The 24,500-nt window shown below is 42.5% G+C and overlaps 1 protein-coding gene across 1 annotated transcript; it reads left to right on the top strand.

Moving 5' to 3' along the window:
* Positions 1–260: 260 nt before the first annotated feature.
* Positions 261–24,500, top strand: LOC135547935 (E3 ubiquitin-protein ligase RNF34-like). The gene is made up of 9 exons (XM_064977145.1): positions 261–346; positions 548–583; positions 14,446–14,664; positions 15,693–16,214; positions 19,204–19,269; positions 19,482–19,683; positions 19,912–19,947; positions 21,789–21,830; positions 22,128–24,500. The coding sequence occupies exons 2-9, from the start codon at positions 575–577 to the stop codon at positions 22,310–22,312; spliced, it is 1,281 nt and encodes a 426-aa protein (XP_064833217.1). The 5' UTR covers positions 261–346; positions 548–574; the 3' UTR covers positions 22,313–24,500.

Genomic DNA, 24,500 nt, shown 5'->3' with positions numbered 1-24,500 from the left:
TAATAAAAAAAAGCTGCAGCAGCAGTATTGCATAAATATACATTATCTAAATTAAATATCGATAGTGCACGGCGGATTGCCCGTATCAAGACATGCGCGTACCTACGCATAGCTCAAAACGCCCACTATGCGGCAATTGAAAAGGCGATTGGCTGCTAAAGATAACCGTACCTCTGGTTATTTCGTGATTGGTTGAGGGTGACTTGTACATTACGTTATGCCTATTCTACAAGTACACAGGGAGCTTCTGAAAAGGAAGACGTAATGGTGTGATTCCTTGTGTCCTTGCAATGGTCATCATTCTAATATTACACAACAAATTCCACAACCGGGAGTCAGAATGAAGGTATGGTAGGCCTACTGCAATGTCAATATATCTATGTTGTGATATTTTGCACAGCCGGCTTGCAATCGATCTATATTACAACTTTTAAATCCGGTGCGTCGACAAATAGTAACAAAATATAAATTTGGCATCCAATCAAACCTATTAATTGTTATACAATTACAATGCATTAATTTTGTTGTTTGTCTGTTTGCTTTAAAGGGTTGCAAACTCTGATTTTACGGATACATGTATAAGGTGAGTGACTAGTGTTTTGCCGGTTGGAATATTTTATCCAGGGTTGAAATATTTATATTGCGTTCTATTTACAATGGCATGGATACATTAAATGATGATAGTCACGAGCTCTTTCTGATCCTCAGTCTGACACTAGTTTGCATCTCCCTCGCAGTGAACTATACCACAGTGCAATGTCCATTCATTTCCCCCATCGTTAATCTGCCATAATGAGATCAGTATACTGCAGTCAACGAGTGATGGAATATTTTGAGATGTCTGGTCTATTGATAATACCCCGTCCCTAGTATTTTGACTCACTAATCACTGACCAGGAGTGCTAGAACAGGCAATAACAACAACCATCGTGTAAGGGATGGTGATGTTGTTGAAGAGGAGGATGAGGATGGATGATTATGATAAATAACCCCCTAGCATTTTTTTCAGTGTGAGTATCCGATGTATGGAAAGTTGTTTACTTAATTTTAATTAACAAAGCCTAACCCCTTAAATCCTGTTTCTTGCAACACTGTAATAATGAGTATCAGTGTAGAATAGTGTTTAGAGTAGGCGACAGATAAGATCTTCTAAATTGAGCAATTATTTCCACTGGCAATGTTTGGCTCCTATCCAGCATATCAATGTTATGTTGTGCAGCAGGCAGTAGTCTTTCAAATCGCTATAGTATCACAAGGTGCCATGCAACGTCAACATATCACAACATATCACTTTAATAATGTTTACATATTTTGCATTACTCATCTCATATGTATATACTGTATTCTATTGTATCTTAGCCTATGCCGCTCTGACATTGCTCGTCCATATGTTTATAAATTCCTAATTCCATTCCTTTACTTAGATTTGTCTGTATTGGGTATATGTTGTGAAAATTGTTAGATATTACTGCACCGTCGGAGCTAGAAACACAAGCATTTTGCTACACCCGCAATAACATCTCCTAAACACGTGTACGTGACCAATAACATTTGATTTGATATCAGACATTTGTGAATACATAAAGTGCATTCGGAAAGTATTCAGAAACCCTTCACTTTTTTCACATTTTGTTATATAACAGCCTAATTCTAAAATGGATTAACACAATTTTCCTAATCAATCTACCCAGCACAACCCACCCATAATGACAAAGAAAAAACAGGTTTTGCACATTTTTTGCAAATTTCTTACAAATAAAAAACAGAAATACCATATTTACATAAGTATTCAGACCCTTTGCTATGAGACTCGAAATTGAGCTCAGGTGCATCCTGTTTCCATTGATCATCCTTGAAGTTTCTACAACTTGATTGGAATCCACCTGTGGTGAATTCAATTGATTGGACATGATCTGGCAAGGCACAGACATGTCTATAGAAGGTCCCACAGTTGACAGTGCATGTCAGAGCAAAAAAAAACAAGCCATGAAGTTGAAGGAATTGTCCGTAGAGCTCTGAGACAGGATTGTGTCGAAGCACAGATCTGGGGAAGGGTGCCAAAACATTTATGCAACATTGAATGTCCCCAAGAACACAGTGGCCTCCATCATTCTTAAATGGAAGAAGTTTGGAACCACCAAGACTCTTCCTAGAGCTGGCCGTCCGGCCAAACTGAGAAATCGGGGGAGAAGGGCCTTGGTCAGCGAGGTGACCAAGAACCCGATGGTCATTCTGACAGAGCTCTAGAGTTCCTCTGTGGAGATGTAACAAACTTCCAGAAGGACAACCATCTCTGCAGCACTCCACCAATCAGGCCTTTATGGGAGAGTGGCCAGAGGGAAGCCACTCCTCACTAAAAGACACATGACAGCTGGCATTGAGTTTGCCAAAAGCACCTAAAGGACTCTCAAACCATGAGAAACAAGATTGTCTAGTGAAACCAAGACTGAACACTTTGGCCTGAATGCCAAGCGTCATGTTTGGAGGAAACCTGGCACCATCCCTACAGTGAAACATGGTGGTGGCAGCATCATGCTATGTGGATTTCTTTCAGTGGCAGGGACTGGGAGACTCATGAGGATCAAGGGAAAGATGAACGGAGCAAAGTACAGAGAGATCTTTGTTTAAAACCTGCTTCCGAGCACTCAGAACCTGAGACTGGGGCAAAGGTTCACCTTCCAACAGGGCAACGACCCTAAGCACACAGCCAAGACAATTCCGGAGTGGCTTTGGGACAAGTCTCTGAATGTCCTTGAGTGGCCCAGCCAGAGCCAGAGCCTGGACCTGAACCCAATCTAACATCTCTGGAGAGACCTGAAAATAGCTGTGCAGCGACGCTCCTCATCCAACCTGACAGATTTTGAGAGGATCTGCAGAGAAGAATGGGAGAAACTCCCCAAATACAGGTGTGCCAAGCTTGTAGCATCATAGACAAAAATACTTGAGGCTGTAATCGCTGCCAAAGGTGCTTCAAAGTGCTGAGCAAAGGGTCTGAATACTTATGTAAATGTGATATTTTCTTTTTTTATATTTCTTAATCTGTTTTTGCTTTGTCATTATTTGGTATTATGTGTAGATTGAGGGGGGAAACTATTTAATGAATTTTAGAATAATGCTGTAATGTAACACAATGTGGAAAAAGGGGTCTGAATACTTTCTGAAGACACTAAGTTGGCTATGATGGTTCAGAGGTCTATCATAAACATGTTTGTAACATCCATATTCTCAAGTACTCAATCTTTTCCTTTATCCACTTCCCTAGTATTTGAATAGTGATGTATTGTGGGGGGCCTAAATCAGTTTGTTGTCTCAGTGCAGGTGAAAGGTCATCTGGTCTTCTGTCTGATCATGACAATCCATCATCTGCCCCAGAGAGATATCTGTGACGTTGTATTGACTAATCTGGTTTATTTTGAAAAGCAGCTTTTCAGCTCATGAGAAATGGAGGTTGATGGCTGTAATATGTTTAGAACCACACATGAACCGTTTTTGTTGCAGTCAGTTGTACCACATGTTTTTCATCTAATTCATTGATACTGCATTGTCATAAGGATCCTGTTATTCGACATGTTCCACTGAATTGTCAGTTATGGGGACTGTTGCTCATTGGGGCATATTGTTTTGTTTTGCAAGAGAATTCACTGAGAATTTGAGAGAATTTGCACAAGAGAATTCAGGATAGTTTGACTGGCATGACCCTGTTCTGAATTCCAAAATGGATTTGGAACTCTGAGATTAGGAGCTATGGTGGGTTGGAGTTAAATGTGATAGACTCAGAAAGGTAGCAGTTTCCGTGGCGGTCGTTATTAAATATGCCAGTCATATTTTAATATCAGGATTATCTCCTGAGCAGACACATCGTTTTGGTTTTATTGCCTGCAACCCAAAATCCAAATCGCTCTTTTCTTATTAGTTGGAGTTATCCTCTTCTAGCCCAAAGGTAAGGCTTTAAAGGTACAAATGTATGATGCACAGGACATTTGCCATAATTTCTAAGCACCATAATTTCTAAGCTCCATCAGTTATCATTGACATGTTTGAATGCAGTCTTTTGAACAGCATATATTCATACATTGTGATTTGCTGTGCCTTCCGTGACAAAAGCAGCAAGAGATTGATTGAATCAGCTTGATTTTTCTGTCAGTTTTACTTCCTGATCTCAATGGAGATGAAGTCTATTGCAGGCTGCCAGCTGACTGCACGCTTCACTATGTGAATGGCATCTTCCCCTGAAGCTACTGAAGCAATACTCTCCAGTGAGGAAATGATGGGGTGGAGAAGAGGGAGGGAAGAGAGGATCATCAAACTAAATTGATCATCAAATCACAAGATTAGAATTTACTGTGAAATGCTTACTTACGACCTTTTCCCAACAACGCAGAGTTAAAAAGTAAGAAAAATGAGCTAAATAAAGGAAATAGTAACACAATTAAAATAACATTAACGAGGCTATATAAAAGGAGTACCCGTACCGAGTCAATGTGCAGTATGAGATAGTTGAGGTATTGATGTAATATGTAAATGTCACGTAGTTAGGGGTCAAAGTGACTAGGCCATCAGGATAGATAATAAACAGAGTAGCAGCAGTGTATACGAAGAGTGTGAAAGTGTGTGTGTGTGTGGATGGGTAGCCATTTGATTAACTGTTCAGCAGTCTTATGGCTTGGGGGTAGAAGCTGTCCTGGAGACTTTGGTCCCAGACTTGGTGCTCCGGTACCGCTTGCCAAGTGGTAGCGGAGGGAACAGTCTATGACGGGTGGCTGGAGTCTTTGACAAGTTTACCTCTGACATCGCCTGATATAGAGGTCCTGGGTGGCAGGGAGCTCGGCCCCAGTGATGTATTGGGCTGTATGCACTACCCTCTGTTGCGCCTTATGGTCGGATGCCAAGCAGTTTCCATACCAAGCGGTGATGTAGCCAGTCAAGATGCTCTCAATGGTGCAGCTGTAGAACTTTTTGAGTATCTGAGGGCCCATGCCAAATTTTTTCATTATCCTGAGGGGGAAGAGGCGTTGTCATGCCCTCTTCATGACTATGTTGGTGTACTTGAAGCTCTAGACCTGATCCACTACAGCTCCGACGATGTGAATTGGGGCATGCTCGGCCCTCCGTTTACTGTGGTTCCCGATCAGCTCTTTTGTCTTGCTGATGTTGTAGGAAAGGTTGTTGTCTCTGACCTCTTTCCATTAGGCAGTCTCAATGTTGTCGTGATCAGGCCTACCACCATCGCGTTGCCTGCTAACTTAATGATGGTATTGGAGTCATGGCTGGAAGAGTGAAGGCTGGGGACACTGGGACAGGGTCTGTTGTTTTGGTGGGGTGACAGGTAGGTAGCGGTTAAAAGCGTTGGGTTTGAGTCCCAGCCGACTAGGAGGAAAATCTGTTGGTGTGCCCTTGAGCAAGGCACTTAACCCTAATTGTGCCTGTAATTCCCTCTAGATAAGAGCGTTTGCTTAATGGCAAAAAAATATTTTAAAAATTAATGTGGTGTGTCAACAGTAATATCTGTAATTATTGTCACAGTTTGTCTATGTTGTCTGGTCTTTGTTCTTTAGGGAATGTCTTAAGCCCTGTTTTTACCTTTTTTAATTGTCCTGATCTTGTCCACATTCTGATTGTGCTTACATTTTCAGACAGGTGTTTCAGATTAAAAAACGCAGGAGGTAGTCCGGCACGTATTTGTATGGATATCTGTAAATGGATCTGGACAGTGAAACCATTTAAATTATAATTATCCCGCCTACTTAAATCATTGACAGGTGACACTAGACTTATGACATTAATATGTCTGTTTTACATATTCCTAACCAGTTGGGTTATTTTTGTTTGTTTCTTAGCGTTGTTTGTAATTATTTTTTTAAACTTATTTTGTACATAAAATTGCTGCTGCTGTCTGTTATGACTGAAAATAAATAACTTCTGGACATCAGAACTGGGATTACTCACCACGGACTGGCAGAATATTTTTTTTCCTTTCACAAATCCGATGAGCCTGACGTGAATGATATACTGCTTTCCCGGGAACAGGCCCAGATCAGTGTAATTTGCGTTAAGAGAAGGCGTAGAAAAAGGGTCCAGAGGGTGGGCAGCCTTCTGAGAATTCATAGGCAGACGAATTAACCCCCCACTTCCTTCCATTCAAATAGGAAATGTGAAAACTTTGGAAAATAAAATCAATGACCTACGCGGACGATTAAACTACCAACAGCACATTCAAAATTGTAATATCTTATGCTTCACGGAGTCGTGGCTGAACGACTGAATTATAAACATACAGCTGGCTGGTTCTACACTGTATTGGCAGGATAGAACAACGGCGTCTGGTGAGACAAGGTGCGGCGGACTATGTATTTTTGTAAATTTTTGTAAATAACAGCTGGTGCACGATATCTAGGGAAGTCTCGAGGTTTTGCTCATCTGAGGTAGAGTATCTCATGATAAGCTGTAGACCATACTATCTACCGAGAGACTTCCCTAGATATCGTGCACTATTCATCTGTATTTTTATAGCTGTCTACATACTACTACAGACTGATGCTGGCACTAAGACCGCACTGAATGAGCTGTAAGCAAACAGGAAAACGCTCACCCAGAGGCGGCACTCCTACTAGCCGGGGACTTTAATGCAGGGAAACTTCCGTCTTACCAAATTTCTATCAGCATGTTAAATGTGCAACCAGAGGGGAAAAAACTAACTCTGGACCACCTATACTCCACACACAGAGACGCATACAAATCTGACCATAATTCTATCCTCCTGATTCCTGCTTACAAGTAAACATTTAAGCAGGAAGCACCAGTGACTAAATCAATAAAAAAGTGGACAGATGAAGCAGATGCTAAGCTACAGGACTGTTTTGCTAGCACAGGCTGGAATATGTTCCGGGATTCCTCTGATGGCATTGAGGAGTACACCACATTAGTCATTGGCTTCATCAATAAATGCATTGATGACGTCATCCCCACAGTGACCATACGTACATACCACAACCAGAAGCCATGAATTAAAAGCAACATTCGCACTAAGCTAAAGGCTAGAGCTGCCGCTTTCAAGGAGCGGGAATCTAACCCGGAAGCTTATAAGAAATCCCGCTATGCCCCCGATGAACCATCAAACAGGCAAAGCGTTAATACAGGACTAAGATCGGAGCCTACCAGACGAGCTAAACTACCTCTATGCTCGCTTCGAGGCAAATAACACCGAAACATGCATGAGAGCACCAGCTGTTCCGTTAGACTGATCATGCTCTCTGCAGCTGATGTGAGTAAGACCTTTAAAACAGGTCAACAGGGCCAGACGGATTACCAGAATGTGTACTGCGAGCATGCGCTGACCAACTGGTAAGTGTCTTCACTGACATTTTCAACCTCTCCCTGTCCGAGTCTGTAATACCAACATGTTTCAAGCAGACCACCATCGTCCCTGTGCCCAAGAACACTAAGGAATCCTGCATAAATGGCTACCAACCCGTAGCACTCACGCCTGTAGCCATGAAGTGTTTTGAAAGGCTGGTCATGGCTCACCCCAACACCATTATCTCAGAAACCCTAGACCCTCTCCAATTTGCATACCACCCTAACTGATGATGCAATCTCTACTGCACTCCACACCGCCCTTTCCCTCATGGACAAAAGGAACATCTACGTGAGAATGCTATTCATTGACTACAGCTCAGTGTTCAACACCATAGTGCCCTCAAAGCTCATCAATAAGCTAAGGACCCTGGGACTAAACACCTCCCTCTGCAACTGGATCCTGGACTTCCTGATGGGCCACCCCCAGGTGGTAAGGGTAGGTAACAATACATTCGCCATGATGATCCTCAATACATTTGGCCCCTCAGGGGTGTGTGCTCAGTCCCCTCCTGTACTCCCTCTTCACTCATGACTGCATGGCCAGGTGTGACTCCAACACCATCAAGTTTGCCGAAGACACAACAATGTTAGGCTTGATCACCGACAACAACAAGACAGCCTATACGGAGCAGGTCAGAGACCTGCCCATGTGGTTCCTGGACAACAATCTCTCCCTCTATGTGATCAAGACAAATGAGATGATTGTGGACTACAGGAAAAAGAGGACAGAGCACGCCCCCACTCTCATCGATGGGACTGTAGTGGAGCAGGTTGAGAGCTTCAAGTTCCTTGTTGTCCACATCACCAACAAACTGACATGGTCCAAGCACACCAAGACAGTTGTGAAGAGGGCACGACAACACCTATTCTCCCTTAGGAGACTGAAAAGATTTGTCATGGATCCTTAGATCCTCAAGATGTTCTACAGCTGCACCATTGAGAGCATCCAAGCCATAACACTCCTGAACATCTAATCAAATTGCCACCTAGACTATTTGCATTGCCCACCCAACCTCTCTTTTACACCACTGCTGCTCTCTGTTGTTATCATCTATACATAGTCACTTTAGAAACTCTACCTACATGTACATATTACATCAACTAACCGGTGCCCCCGGACATTGACTCTGTACCAGTACCCCCCTGTATATAGTCTCGCTATTGTTTTTTTACTGCTGCTCTTTAATTACTTGTTACTTTTATTTCCTATTCACATTTTTTTTCAACTGCATTGTTGGTTAGGCGCTCGTAAGCATTTCACTGTAACCTGTTGTATTCGACACATGCGACTAATACAATTTGATTTGATATTTCTGAAAATGTGGGCACAATTAGAATGTGGACAAGATCAGGACAAGGAATGCATGTTAGCACCTGGTATAAACAAGGCTTTACACTGTCATATATTCTGCCAAAAGGAATAATAGAAATCAATGGTCAAAAACGTTTTAAAAACCACCGCGCTCCTCAGCAGGTCCAGCGCATAAGCAGATTGACTGTTTGCGTCACTGTCAAAATGTCTGATATGACAAGTGCAAGTTAGGGGCCCTAAACCCCTTAACTGCCCAAAACCAGGCATTCTATAGTAATACGTAATATTTAATCTTCATGTAGATTAGATATTATTAAGCTCAAAAAAGTGTATATATTGGTAACAAAATACAGTGCCTTGCGAAAGTATTCGGCCCCCTTGAACTTTGCGACCTTTTGCCACATTTCAGGCTTCAAACATAAAGATATAAAACTGTATTTTTTTTTGAAGAATCAACAACAAGTGGGACACAATCATGAAGTGGAACGACATTTATTGGATATTTCAAACTTTTTTAACAAATCAAAAACTGAAAAATTGGGCGTGCAAAATTATTCAGCCCCCTTAAGTTAATACTTTGTAGCGCCACCTTTTGCTGCGATTACAGCTGTAAGTCGCTTGGGGTATGTCTCTATCAGTTTTGCACATCGAGAGACTGACATTTTTGTCCCATTCCTCCTTGCAAAACAGCTTGAGCTCAGTGAGGTTGGATGGAGAGCATTTGTGAACAGCAGTTTTCAGTTCTTTCCACAGATTCTCGATTGGATTCAGGTCTGGACTTTGACTTGGCCATTCTAACACCTGGATATGTTTATTTTGAACCATTCCATTGTAGATTTTGCTTTATGTTTTGGATCATTGTCTTGTTGGAAGACAAATCTCTGTCCCAGTCTCAGGTCTTTTGCAGACTCCATCATTCTTCCAGAATGGTCCTGTATTTGGCTCCATCCATCTTCCCATCAATTTTAACCATCTTCCCTGTCCCTGCTGAAGAAAAGCAGGCCCAAACCATGATGCTGCCACCACCATGTTTGACAGTGGGGATGGTAGGTTCAGGGTGATGAGCTGTGTTGCTTTTACGCCAAACATAACGTTTTGCATTGTTGCCAAAAAGTTCAATTTTGGTTTCATCTGACCAGAGCACCTTCTTCCACATGTTTGGTGTGTCTCCCAGGTGGCTTGTGGCAAACTTTAAATTACACTTTTTATGGATATCTTTAAGAAATGTTTTTCTTCTTGCCACTCTTCCATAAAGGCCAGATTTGTGCAATATACGACTGATTGTTGTCCTATGGACAGAGTCTCCCACCTCAGCTGTAGATCTCTGCAGTTCATCCAGAGTGATCATGGGCCTCTTGGCTGCATCTCTGATCAGTCTTCTCCTTGTATGAGCTGGAGGGACGGCCAGGTCTTGGTAGATTTGCAGTGGTCTGATACTCCTTCCATTTCAATATTATCGCTTGCACAGTGCTCCTTGGGATGTTTAAAGCTTGGGAAATCTTTTTGTATCCAAATCTGGCTTTAAACTTCTTCACAACAGTATCTCGGACCTGCCTGGTGTGTTCCTTGTTCTTCATGATGCTCTCTGCGCTTTTAACGGACCTCTGAGACTATCACAGTGCAGGTGCATTTATACGGAGACTTGATTACACACAGGTGGATTGTATTTATCATCATTAGTCATTTAGGTCAACATTGGATCATTCAGAGATCCTCACTGAACTTCTGGAGAGAGTTTGCTGCACTGAAAGTAAAGGGGCTGAATAATTTTGCACGCCCAATTTTTCAGTTTTTGATTTGTTAAAAAAGTTTGAAATATCCAATAAATGTCGTTCCACTTCATGATTGTGTCCCACTTGTTGTTGATTCTTCACAAAAAAATACAGTTTTAAATCTTTATGTTTGAAGCCTGAAATGTGGCAAAATGTGGCAAAGTTCAAGGGGGCCGAATACTTTCGCAAGGCACTGTAGTGCATTTTACTGTAACTCTTGTTTGCAGTTATCTATTGTATGTTTTGTCAGTCCTTCCCTGCAGAGCTTACTGGGTGCTAATTGAGGTGACAGGGGAAAGCTCTTCCTTTGGCGCTGTGCCAGATATGAGTGATTTCATGGCCATATCACTGTGCCTCCTCCTGCTAAATCTAGCAAAAGGGTGTAGTAATGGCCCACTGAGTAACTGTCCAAAGATAGGGGGATTATCTAAGTCACAGTGGATCTTTTACCACTCTTTGTGTGTGCCTGGTTTATGCCCCATTGCATGCTTGGTCGGATGTATGAGTAGGGCACTCATCTATTTCCATTGCCTGCAATGTATTGAGAAAAACTCAACCCTGCGACACCCACCTTCCGGAGACACCTGAAACCCCACCTCTTCAAGGAATACCTAGGATAGGATAAACCAATCTTTCTCACCCCCCCCCCCCCCCTTAAATGATTTAGATGCACTATTGTAAAGTGGCTGTTCCATTGATGTCAGAAGGTGAATTCACCAATTTGTAAGTCGCTCTGGATAAGAGCGTCTGCTAAATTACTTAAATGTAAATGTAAATGTATCTTTCCCATTGACTACATTGTATTGAGAAAAACATCAGCTACTGTGACATTTGACCTTCATTCAAAAATTTGCCAGGATGACATTTTCTTATGATCTCATGTTGTTTCACAACCAACTTATTGCTGTACTGTATTTCTGGGAAGTCCATCTCAGTGCAGTCAGTTCCACATATAGCACTTAGCTCCTGGATTATATAACTGCAGACTGGCTAAGCAGGCAGGCGAAGAGAGGTGAGATCATAGAGCAGGGCTGTGTGTTGTGGCAGGTCATGGCTGAGTTGAACTGTATTTGTGGACAGCAGCGGCCTCATCTTGTAAAATATAGCCTACGCTCACTGTATTCTTTACTGAGCTCAGACATAGCCACATACTGTATGCTCATGTCAGCTATTGATTCCCCAGGCCCTGTAACAGAAGACATTTTCTCTCCCTGCCCTCCTGCTCTCTTCCCCCATCAATATGCTCCAAGGAGCTGCACCAGGGATCATGCCATCTTGGGTCTCAGGCCTTGGAGTAGACAGTCTTGCAGTCAGTAAACATTGATCAGGCAAACATGTCACATCCATTGTATGGTCTTCTTTTGGAGGACCACATTAATATCACTAAGTGCACCTTCTCTACTAGGTCATAAGGCTGTTATATCTGTTAAATTACCCCACTGCTCACACAGTAACCATACAAGTCTTAACATAGAGATTATGTTTTCAATGAGAGCCATAGCATACTCTCATCAGGGGATTTATGTCTGTAGGGTTGTGTGTGACCAGGCATTCATTATATAATGGACAGAAACTTAAAGTGGCAATGTGCAGTTGCTACATCCATTTTTGGACTTGTGATAATGTACACATTGATTCTTGGAAAATATAACTGATAAATGCCTCATGAGCTTCGTTCAACTGTCGTACCCCATCAAAATGCAAAATATAAGCTGGTTTTAACAAAGTAAATGTAAGCAGGGTTATTCAACTCTTACCCTATGAGGTACGGAGCCTGCTAGTTTTCTGTTCTGCCTGATAATTAATTGCATACACCTGGTGTCCCAGGCCTAAATCAGTCCCTGATTAGAAAGAAACATTGATAAACTGCGGTAGAATTGGCTTCGAGGTCCAGAGTTGAGTTTGAGGGCTATAAAGCCTCAAAACATGGTTAAAACTCTAATTTTGATATCATGGATGGGTCAGGCCTTGCATCCACAGCCCTGTCTATAAATTTGAGAGTGGTTACATTACTTCAGCCCCATCCCTCAGCTTTTTGCTGAAACGGGTGGGAGGCTGCTTTGTTATTGTTTCAACTGCGGATTGCACCTTTAATGATTGAACCCAGCATCCCATTTGGGGCATAGCTCATTAGGACAGGCTGTTTACACTCTATTGCTTGACCATTTTCACCCACAAACAGACCCAAAGAGTTCTCATAATAATGTATTTGCAGCCGGCACGTTCACAGATAGGGGTCTACCTTTGTCCTCCCACTCCCAACTGCCCTTTGGGTGGTGGAATATATATTTTTGTATGCGGTTTGCATTACAACTGCGCTGGTTTATCGTCTCATTAGTGTGAATGTGTTTCACCTGTGCTGACCCAGGTGCTATTTTAAGATTGGCTGGCCGAGGGCTCCAGTTGTCTTGGAAGAGGTGAAGGGTTAACACCTTTGACTCTCCCCATTTTTTGTTTTCTAAATCAAAATTATTTATCTGATCTCCCCAGTTTTGCTCCACCTATTGGTTTCTTCCATGTTTTTAAATTTGGTGGGTGTCTTTTAGGTCCTAGTTGTTGCTAGTCAGCTTTCAGTGGACACCCCCATGAGTGCTTTTCAGAACCCCTCTTAAAACTCCACCTGTTTCGTTTTGGTTGTTCCCCTTTTCTGTTTGAGTGAACAATTTTGGTTTTCTTGCTAGGAAATGTAACAAAAACCAAGGAAAGAGAATGCAAGGAAAAAGTGGCACACAACTTAAACCAGAAGATCAGATAAAGGATTTTGTCTAGAAAGCAAATGAACGGGGGGTCAACTTAAGGCGTTAACCTTCCACAGCTCTCAAGACAACAGAAACCCTGGGCCAGCTGCTCTTAAATAGCACCTGGCCCAGCACAGGTGAAACACCTTCCCACTAATGAGATGACAAACCAGCGCAGGTGTAACACATACTGACTAACGAGGTGACACCAATCGGTGTGCCCCACACGCTAACATCCAATCTCTAAATATAAATGGAAAAAACAAAGCCTGTAACAGTAGCAGCAACACATGTAGTCTATTAGACTCTAGCTAACTACCATATACTAAAAATATCCACTAGCCAGTCAGTCATATATCATAAGTTCAAAGTTTATGAATATTATATTAAGAAATTATTTAAGAGCATTGAAGATAAATCACAACCAGTGAAAAAAAAAAATAAAAATATATATATATATATATATATATATATATATATATATATATATATATATATTACATTTTCAGTTCTCATTTACAACTGCGACCTGGCCAAGATAAAGCAAAGCAGTGTGACACACACAAACGACACAGAGTTACACATGGAATAAACAAGCGTACATATAGAGCTAGCTAAATAGCAGATGGGTGCCCTTTTTTCATTTTGAGCACCTGCACCCTGTGCACGGCCCTGATTTGCAGTTCACATTCACTGTTTTTTTGTGTCTTTCACTCTGTTCCATTTGGATCTTAAGTTCCTTCCTCTGAAGAGCTATAGGCTGTATAGCATCCACCTCTGCACCTCCACACTGTTCACAGGACCATGTTCTGAATACGCCAGCTGCCGTCAGGCACTGCTACACATTTCTTTAATGTGCGAACACCCCAGAGACTTTATTATAATACTTCAATGCTTTTTTTGTAGCGGAACTCAGGAGCAACAAAGGTAGTTCATCAGAGGGGGGAGGTGGTTGAGAATCTGAAGGTCACAATGAGGCATTGTGGGATTCAGGGACAAATTACAAATGATGTGAGAAGTCTGAGATACCATTCCCTTAGCAATGCAACCTACAACAAAAGTTGTACTTTTCTCTAGTCTAGTGTTGGAGGTGAAATTGGGGCACTGTATTGATTACATTGAAGGCTACTATGATTTCAGTACTGCCAAAGGCATATGGTTTATGAACCTACTGGGATGGATAATAGGACTCCAAACTATGCATTCAAACTTGGAGACATCAATTTAAAAAGAACAGACGTGCATTCTTTGTGTGTTTGTTTCATAGGCGGGGGCATCGTCCATGTGGGCGTCATGCTGTGGGCTGCTGAACGAGGTGATGGGCACAGGGACGGTGCGCGGGCAGCAGCCAGGGTTTGGGGCCGGGACGGGGCCCTTCCGCTTTGCGCCCAGCGCCGGGTACTCCACATATCCCCCCACCAGCTCAGGGAGTGCAGGTCAGCTCTGCAAGGCCTGTGGACTGGCCTTCTCCGTCTTCAGGCGCAAGGTAGGTGGTGATGAGGATAATGACAATAGTGTGTAAAAAGATGAGGAAGAACACTGTGCCCCTTATAAACTAATAAATCTAACTTCCATATGAAATACTCATACGAAATACTCAATCATACTGGTCACAACAGCGCATCAGCTTAGACTGCAGACAGGTAAATGGCAGAGCGTATCTAGGCATTGACTGACAGTGTAGCATGCTGGGACAGCGATAGAAGCCCCTGGAGGCTTCAGCGTTCTTGCACTTCCAGGCTCAGATTGCTCTATCAGACCGCTCACACCTGTTGAGGTTAAATCCCGGAATATATTCTGTGTGTGTGTGTGTGTGTGTGTGTGTGTGTGTGTGTGTGTGTGTGTGTGTGTGTGTGTGTGTGTGTGTGTGTGTGTGTGTGTGTGTGTGTGTGTGTGTGTGTGTGTGTGTGTGTGTGTGTGTGTGTGTGTGTGTGTGTGTGTGTGTGTGTGTGTGTGGCTCAGCTCGATATCTGTGTCAAGAAAGGAGAGGTTCTGGGGAACTAACACAGACGATTGATAAATGGACCTGTCAGAGTGTGAATGTCCTCTTTCTGGTCCACAGCTCATTTGCAATGCTCAGTAATGATATGGAAATTATTTCTGGCCATATCCCACTTTTTCTGTCTCCATTCAGACTGCCTGTCAGTCCATTCATCTGAGTTTCCTCAGTAAACTGAGATAAGCTTGTAAATGCTAGAGAATATTCCATATAGTATTATTTAGCTTGTCTGTGCCAAATGGGGGAAACTCATCTCTTTCCTAGGACATAGTGACATCATAGGGAATGAGTCCTTGTATTGGAAAGCTGTTGTCTGGTAGATTCGGCAGATCCCTCTCGTTAGTTGTAATTAAGAGTTCTAAAGCCAGGACTCCATGATGCCAATAATTAATTAAATCTATTAATTAATTGATCAGGAGGAATGGACATGACTGGCTGATGGGATCGCCTCTCTTCTAAATGTGTGTGGTGAGTCTCTATTGCTGTATCTCTCTCTGTCTCTCTCTTTCTCTCAGCACATATGCTCGGACTGTAAGAAAAGTTTCTGCGCCATGTGCTCGGTGCTGCAAGAGAGCCTCCGCTGCTGCACCACCTGCCACCTCCTGCGCGGAACGGCCTTCCAGAGACCACAGCTCATGGCGCTGCGTGTTAAGGACCTGCGCCAGTACCTGCTGCTGCGCAACATCCCTACAGACACCTGCAGGGAGAAGGAAGACCTGGTGGACCTGGTGCTCTGCCACCAGGAAGCTGGAGAAAACACCTTGACACAAGGAGGTGTAGAGGAAGATGAGGAGGAGGAGGAGGAAGAAGAAGAAGAAGAAGAAGAAGAAGAAGAAGAAGAAGAAGAGGAGGAGGATGCAGACACAGACAGCCTGCACTCGCTCCCCCACTCCCTCCACGCCTCGCCCCCCTCAGCCGCACACCGCTCTGCTTCAGAGCAGTTGTCTCTCTCCACCTCGGAGCAGTCGGCTCTCTCCGCCTCTCAAGGAGACTCTCCTCTCAGCCGGAGTGACAGCTCAGGGACCGTTCAGAGCCAGGTATGACTACACAAACACATAACACACACACGCATGCACACACACACTCACAAACACAACCTAGTCCCATTCCCCATACAGCTGCCCCCCTTCGTTTACCATCTTCTCTGCTCTTTTGACATCTGTCCTCCTTGTATCAAAGCTAATTAATGTGAAGCTTGATAAGCACATCGCATGGATGTGGGAAACATATTAGTCAGTGTGAAGTAGAGTTGTCACAGCTAAGCATAACAATCAACAACGAGCAATTGCTACTCTAAATCTCTAGTGCTGGGATGTAAATGGGTTATGATTGTCCACAACCCTGCTGAAAGTAACCCCTTTGATAACCATTTAGGCTAAATATAGGAGCATAAAAAGCTTACAAGCATTCTAGTAATTGCAGTATAGTTTATTGCAGTCAAGCCCTGTCCTTTGCAGCCAGTTTGGTACAGTCTGGTGCTTTGTGTTTGACATGAATGAAGAGGTTCACTCACACAGATCATCTGCTACATTCATATTTCATACTGCACAATTTCACTCTTTTCTGTGATCTGACGTCCACGTGACTGACAGCTGCTCTAGCAGTGCAGCCCTGGGAGCTGCAGCCAGTCATCAACAGCCAGAGCTGAAGCCCTCTTTTTTAGGTCTGTTATGCTGTCGGTTATGTAACAATGCTCAGGCTGGCTTCTGATTCCTCTCAACGGCACAGCTGTAATTGAAAAGAGAGAGCGAAACACAACAATGCTGCTCACATCTCTGTCCGTGGGATCATTTTGGCCTAAACATCAAAGTCATCCACTCCTATTGTAATCCATAAAGGATAAAATGAGTAGGGCTCTAGGCTGGTTGTGAGCATAGCTGGTGTCTGGTGGTAGTGCAGTTGTGGTGTTGTCAGTTGCTAGAGCTGGGCTAGGGAGGCTAGCACACCACAAACAGGTCTGCTGATGCATTATTAACACAGGTACAAGCTTGCAGCCTGCAGCTGATTGGTCCAGTGGAATACGTAGGGAGCATGTGTGTGCACATACACCCAGGAACATCAGCCTCCCCCGACCCCTTATAGACTCAGCCCCCATCCCTCATCGTGATGTCACACCGGAAGAATGCATTAGCCCTGCACCATTAGCTAATTGCTTTTTGTGCTGTGGTCCGGTGGAGACAGAGAGGAGGGGAGGAGTAGGCTCTTCATGATCGTTGCTGTTTTATGTTCTCTCTTCATTGCACATAAATGGCTGAGTTAATGCAAGTCAATACGCCACAAGGTAAACATTCTCATCAGATTCATCCCGCCAAGACCATTAGATTCTGGTTGCAGGCAAACTCCAAATATAGTTAACATATTCAAAGGGAATAATTAACCAATCTGTTACGATTAGAAGAAGCAAATGGTGCTGAATACTGAATGTAACATCGTACCTGTAGAGCAGTGGTTCCCAAACTTTTTATAGCCTCGTACCCCTTCAAACATTCAACCTCCAGCTGCATACCCCCTCTATCACCAGGGTCAGCGCACTCTCAAATGTTTTTTTGCCATCATTGTAAGCTTGCCACACACACTATACGATACATTTTTTAAACATAAGAATGAGTGAGTTTTTGTCACAACCCAGCTCGTGGGAAGTGACAAAGAGCTCTTATAGGACCAGGGCAAAAATAATAATATAATAATAATCAATAATTTTTCTTTTTATTTAACCATCTTACATATAAAACCTTATTTGTTCATCGAAAATTGTAAATAAATCACCACAGGTTAATGAGAAGGGTATTCTTGAAAGGATGCACATAACTCTGCAATGTTGGGTTGTATTGGAGAGAGTCTGTCCTAAATAATTTTCCACACCCAGTCTGTGCCTGTATTTAGGTGTCATGCTAGTGAGAGCCGAGATTCCACTCTCACGTAGGTACGTGGTTGCAAAAGGCATCAGTGTCTTAACAGCGCGATTTGCCAAGGCAGGATACTCTTGAGTGCAGCCTCATCCATAAATCTGGCAGTTTTCACGATGAGGCTCTCTTGTTCAGATATCGGTAAGTGGACTGGAGGCAGGGCATGAAAGGGATAACGAATCCAGTTGTTTGTCATCTGTTTGTTTGTGTCATCCATTTCGTGAAAGTACCTGCGTAATTGTGCACCCAACTCACTCAGGTGCTTCGCTAAATTACATTTGACATTGTCCGTAAGCTTGAGTTCATTTGCACACAAAAAAATCATACAATGATGGAAAGACCTGTGTGTTGTCCTTGTTAATGCAGAGAGAGAAGAGCTCCAACTTCTTAATCACAGCCTACATTTTTTAATTGAGTTGTCATATAGTACCTCTGCACATATAACACACTGTGGCTTAGGAAAAGCACTACTCCCAATATAAGTGAACCCCAAATCAATGTAGCTCTCATCATATTTGTGCCTCTTCGATGGTCCAACGTCCCTGTCTGTTGTTCGATGCTTTCCCGGGTAAGGTTGCAGTAGCTCTTAGGCTCCATCAGATTCAAAACGGTCAGTGTCCATGCTAGCTGGACTAACAACAAATGTAGAATTACTGATCCTAGCATTGGATGTGCTCGTGGAAGCAGAACAACTTGTGTTGTTGACAGGTGCAGGTGTAGTACTGCTGGTAGTAGCAGTACTACCAGCCAATAGAGCTGGTATGTGTCTCTATGGGCCTTACTAAATGTACTCTTTTCCAGACCCCCGACGGCATTCCGCGTACTCCTGGAGGATACGCCTACATGCCTCATTTCCTTATCAGACATTTGAAGAGAGACATCAGATATGAATGTGATTTATGATTATTATAGCAAACTGTACTATTTTTTTATTTCCCATGGATGTTTAATATGAATCAAAAAAGTGATCACAGCACCTCTGGTGGTGTTTTATAGAAGTTCTGATTTGTGGGAGAAAGGGTGAGGAGCATCAGACAACACAAGTATTTCAAAACTGTCATATCTGCTCCAGTACTGTTTCTTAAACTGCTGTTGATCCTCTTTTGTGTTGTGTTTCCAGGAGCATGGGGGAGCTCCGACCATCCCACTCCTTCACCTGGAACCTGCCAGTGAACCTATCATAGAGGTGAGACGACCCGCCCTTTACCTCGAGCTGCCTCTGTCCTTTCAGTCTCCACTTCATGTATTTAACTAAAGAGAAATCACTGACCCACTCTTTTGAGAGCATTCACTTGGTCAGTTGTATTACCTCAATGACCATGGTGTGACCAAACATAGTCATAATTGAACTTTGTATTGAACATGTTTTCTGAAGTGCCTCCTCTTTTCTCTTTGTAGGTCAGTCCAGTGACACAGAGGAGAATACGGGCCTCTCTATCTGACCTGGACAACGAAGGGGACATTGAGAGCCTGTCTGTCCGGCAGCTCAAAGAGATTCTGGCCCGTAACTTTGTCAACTACTCTGGCTGCTGTGAGAAGTGGGAGCTGATAGAGCGGGTGCATCGGCTCTACAGGGAGAACGAACAGAACAGGAAGTCCAGTAAGCACCACGTTGAACCATTTTAGTCCCCCTATACCAGCCAACCTAATCTTAACTAGAACACTACTGATCCTTCTGATAATGACCTTCATAGATGATCAATCTCCAGTTCAAACCTAATTTGAACAATAGAGAAATTGTCCAAGTTAAAACATCTTTCTTTGATTTGGTATTATTCACAGGTCCAGATACACAGTATTAAATATGTATTTCTGTATTTTCTTCCAGTGGAAAATGTTAGCAACATCAACAGCATGTCTGCAGGTGAGGGCATTCAATACTGTTTTGTTGGGTTGCATTGTATATTACATGATGCACATACAGTTGAAGTTGGAAGTTTACATACGATTAGGTTGGGGTCATTAAAACTCGTTTTTCAACCACTCCACAAATTTCTTGTTAACAAACTATAGTTTTGGCAAGTCGGTTAGGACATCCACTTTGTGCATGACACAAGTAATTTTCCAACAATTGCTTACAGACAGATTATTTCACTTATAATTCATTGTCTCACAATTCCAGTGGGTCAGAAGTTTACATACACTAATTTGACTGTGCCTTTAAACAGCTTGGAAAATTCCAGAAAATGATGTCATGGCTTTAGAAGCTTCTGAGGCTAATTGACATCATTTGAGACAATTGGAGGTGTACCTGTTGATGTATGTCAAGGCCTACCTTCAAACTCAGTGTCTCTTTGCTTGACATCATGGGAAAATCAAAAGAAATCAGCAAGACCTCAGAAATAAGATCGTAGACCTCCACAAGGATGGTTCTTCCTTTGGAGCAATTTCCAAACACCTGAAGGTAACATGTTTATCTGTACAAACAATAATACGCAAGTATAAACACCATGGGACCACGCAGCCGTCATACCGCTCAGGAAGGAAAAGAGTTCTGTCTCCTAGAGATGAATGTACTTTGGTGCGAAAAGTGCAAATCAATCCCAGAACAACAGCAAAGGATCTTGTGAAGATGCTGGAGGAAACAGGTACAAAAGTATCGATATCCACAGTAAAACGAGTCCTATGTCGACACAACCTGATAGGCTGCTCAGCAAGGAAGAACCACTGCTCCAAAACTACCATAAAAAGACAGACTACGGTTTGCAACTGCACATGGGGACAAAGATCGTCGTTTTTGGAGAACTGTCCTCTGGTCTGATGAAACAAAAAATAGGACTGTTTGGTCAAAATGACCATCGTTATGTTTGGAGGAAAAAGGGGGAGGCTTGCAAGCCGAAGAACAATTTCCCAAGCGTGAACCACGGGGGTGGCAGCATCATGTTGTGGGGGTGCTTTGCTGCAGGACGGACTAAAAATTATGTGGATATATTGAAGCAACATCTCAAGACATCAGTCAGGAAATTAAAGCATGGTCTCAAGTGGGTCTTCCAAGTGGACAATGACCCCAAGTATGCTTCCAAAGTTGTGGCAAAATGGCTTAAGGACAACAAAGTCAAGGTATTGGAGTGGCCATTACAAAGCCCTGACCTCAATCATATAGAAAATTTGTGGGAAGAACTGAAAAGGCGTGTGCGAGCGAGGAGGCCTACAAACCTGACTCAGTTACACCAGCTCTGTCAGGAAGAATGGGCCAAAATTCTCAAAACTTATTGTGGGAAGCTTGTGGATGGCTACCCAAAACGTTTGACCCAAGTTAAACAATTTAAAGGCAATGCTACCAAATACTAATTGAACATATGTAAACTTCTGACCCACTGGGAATGTGATGAAAGAAATAAAAGCTGAAATAAATCATTCTCTCTACTATTATTCTGACGTTTCACATTCTTAAAATAAAGTGGCGATCCGAACTGACCAAAGACAGGGAATTTTTACTAGGTTTAAAAGGAATTGCGAAAAACTGAGTTTAAATGTATTTGGCCAAGGTGTATGTAAACCTCTGACTTCAACTGCATATTTGAGTTGTGTACAGGAAATGACTATAATGGAATTGTGTATAGGAAATGACTGTGTATAGGAAATGACTGTGTACAGGAATTGTTTTAATACTATGTGAGAATGAAGAATTGGAGTAAGAGCATATATCCTATTAGAATCACTAATGGTTGTTTTGTCACTGCTCCTTTCCTTCTGTAAATGAAGTGGTGTCATATCCTCCGCCTATCTGCAATGGTGCAGTGGAAGGTAGGCATGTCTAACTCCACCACTATCCCACCTGCAAAACCATCACTGTCTTGAAATACATCTCTCCATATTGATGCATGCTGAAGTCTAATTTCCCATTCAATCCCAACCATAACCCCTCCTGAGTAATATGCTATGTGCTGTTCTGAGAGAGACCACTTCATCCTGCTGTTTAACTGGCTATTTGGGCACTACGTCATCATGTACAGTATGTGAATGACCCTAGAGAAGACAGCCATCCTCAGGCTGCTAGCTACGTGGAGTAATACTATTTTCTCGTGTTGTTTTTCTCCACAGACAGTGTGAAGGCTCAGCTGGCCTCTGATGACCACCTATGTCGCATCTGCATGGACGCTGTGATCGACTGTGTGCTGCTCGAGTGCGGTCACATGGTCACCTGTACCAAATGTGGGATGAGGATGAGCGAGTGCCCCATCTGCAGGCAGTACGTGGTGCGGGCCGTGCACGTCTTCAAGTCTTAACTCTGCCTTGAGCGTGCATGTCAGCCAAGGACATTGAAGCTGTGACGTAGTGTGTGCATATGCTTGAAAACCTGAGGGAGTGTGAATGATTTTGCAAGTTTCCAAGGACTTAATGCTACAGCAGATGTGCACATCCTCCAGTCTAAATGACATGCAGAGCAGACAGCTTCACACAGCCTGACTTTTACTACAGCTACTAGAACTACAAGAGCCCCACAGGAAATTGCTCTGTCGTGTCTGGACCTCCACTGGCTCCAGGACACTGACCTTCTGTCTTTAGTGTGATACACACTGAATTGTTTCACAAATAACTCTCCAATATCTTATTTTACAGTGCTTCATGTCAATTAGTTTTTTACTTTTAATAAACCATGAAGCGGAATTGGTCCCATCAGGGCCGGTATACCGAACGGGGACACAGAGCTTGTGCCCCAGGGCCCTGACCTTCCTCAACCAAATTTGTATTATTACATTTTTGGGGTGTTGTGGGTCAGATTGCAAATAGTGTAAAATTGCAGGAAATTAGCTTTAAAACGGCAACATATTCTCTTAGCCTCATGATAAAATGTGTAGGAGGGGGGAGTGCCTTGAGGTCGGTGCCCCAGGGTTCCAAATGCAGTAGTCTGGCCCTGGGTCCCATGGATACTTGAATTGGATATGTTTCATGGTGAGTAGGTATTAGGTGATTAAGGTGGAGATCATTATGATATCCCAGGGTTAGAGTCAATATGGTTTACACACTCATACCACACCAGGCTATACTATACGTATCTCCTTCAATGTTCTTTAGTATGTGCAATATTAAAAAATAGACTTCTATGTCTGTCTATGAAACTCGTCTGAGAAACTCAACCAGGCTGCATGTCTCTGTGCGGTTCCATTCTATATACACACACACACATACACACACACGCGCACATATACACAGGGGAGGGTGTTTTCGGTGCCAAACTTCATACCACAACTACATTACTGATCGCTGTTTCTATGCCAAGTGTCACTCCTCACTTCAGACCATGCATTGTAGATTTGAGCAGCATCCAACCCAATCAATATGTAAACCATCAAGCTCTGTGATTGGTTGAATTGTAGGGAAGCTCTTGAGCCACATGCTATGGGTTATAGGGACTTCAGTTCAAGGCTGTCCAACCCATGTTCTCCTTGCATGTGTTGAATCAGTCACAAGTGATATCACATTATGATTAATGTTAATGTTGATGATCTTGTTTGATTTAGAGAAGGCTCCTGTCTACTGTGGTAACATACCATACACTGTGGCTGGGTCATCCCATGCTTTACGTCCCTATGCTCTTCGTCGGTGTATCTTTTATTAAAGTCTGGCATGACTGACAATGTGTCTGCTACTTAGCTTAATTAAGCAATATCATTCCATTACTTTTCCTAGGTGTGTTGTCCATTGGCTCAGTGTTCACCTCTTGAAGGTGACAGGTGCTAATTCCTCTGTTCTGAGCTCATATTTAAACATCTTTTATCACGTTGTGGATTTGTCTTTTAATATATATTTTCAAGAGAAGAAAAGAATGCATAAACTCAGTCTAAGTTGATTTGTTTATACAAATACAACTTCTGTTCTTTCATAAAATTACATTTATTCAAATGTCTATTGAAAAAAAAAGTATCTACTAATGCCTGTAGATTGTTAGACAAAAAGCTTATTGCTGTAAAATAATTGCATATGATATGTAAGCTATTGATAAATATATATTTTTCCATTTGCTTTGGATGTCGTAATATAATTTATTAGCATTTGATATTTTAAGAGGTTGAATCGTTTTTTTCAAAATGTAAATTCGCTTAATTTGATCAAATTAATATGAATCCCCAATCAAAAACAGAGAGATCACTGATCATGACATTCCCCATTAAAGTTCTCATTTTATTTTGGAGCATTTCTTGTCCTTACCTGCTAGGGGATTCAAAACCTTATGAATATTTGTACATCGCACACGGTAGCGAACACTGTCACTGTGTTTACATGTATGTTTATAATAATGCTGCGATATCTCAGATGTCACTTGTAGGCAGCTATATGATGTCAAAGTAGGATGAGTTATAGCTATGAGCACTCTATGGAATCCTGGAACTTTGTATTTTGGAATGTTGAACTTTTTATTTTGGTAATTACAAGTATTTAATAGATTTAATAAAATACTGTACCATATATTAA

This window comes from Oncorhynchus masou, chromosome 11 (assembly GCF_036934945.1).
Source record: "Oncorhynchus masou masou isolate Uvic2021 chromosome 11, UVic_Omas_1.1, whole genome shotgun sequence".
In the NCBI taxonomy this organism is placed as follows: domain Eukaryota; kingdom Metazoa; phylum Chordata; class Actinopteri; order Salmoniformes; family Salmonidae; genus Oncorhynchus; species Oncorhynchus masou.
The sequence above is the reverse complement of the archived record's forward strand: the minus strand, read 5'-3'. Positions and strand labels throughout refer to the sequence as shown.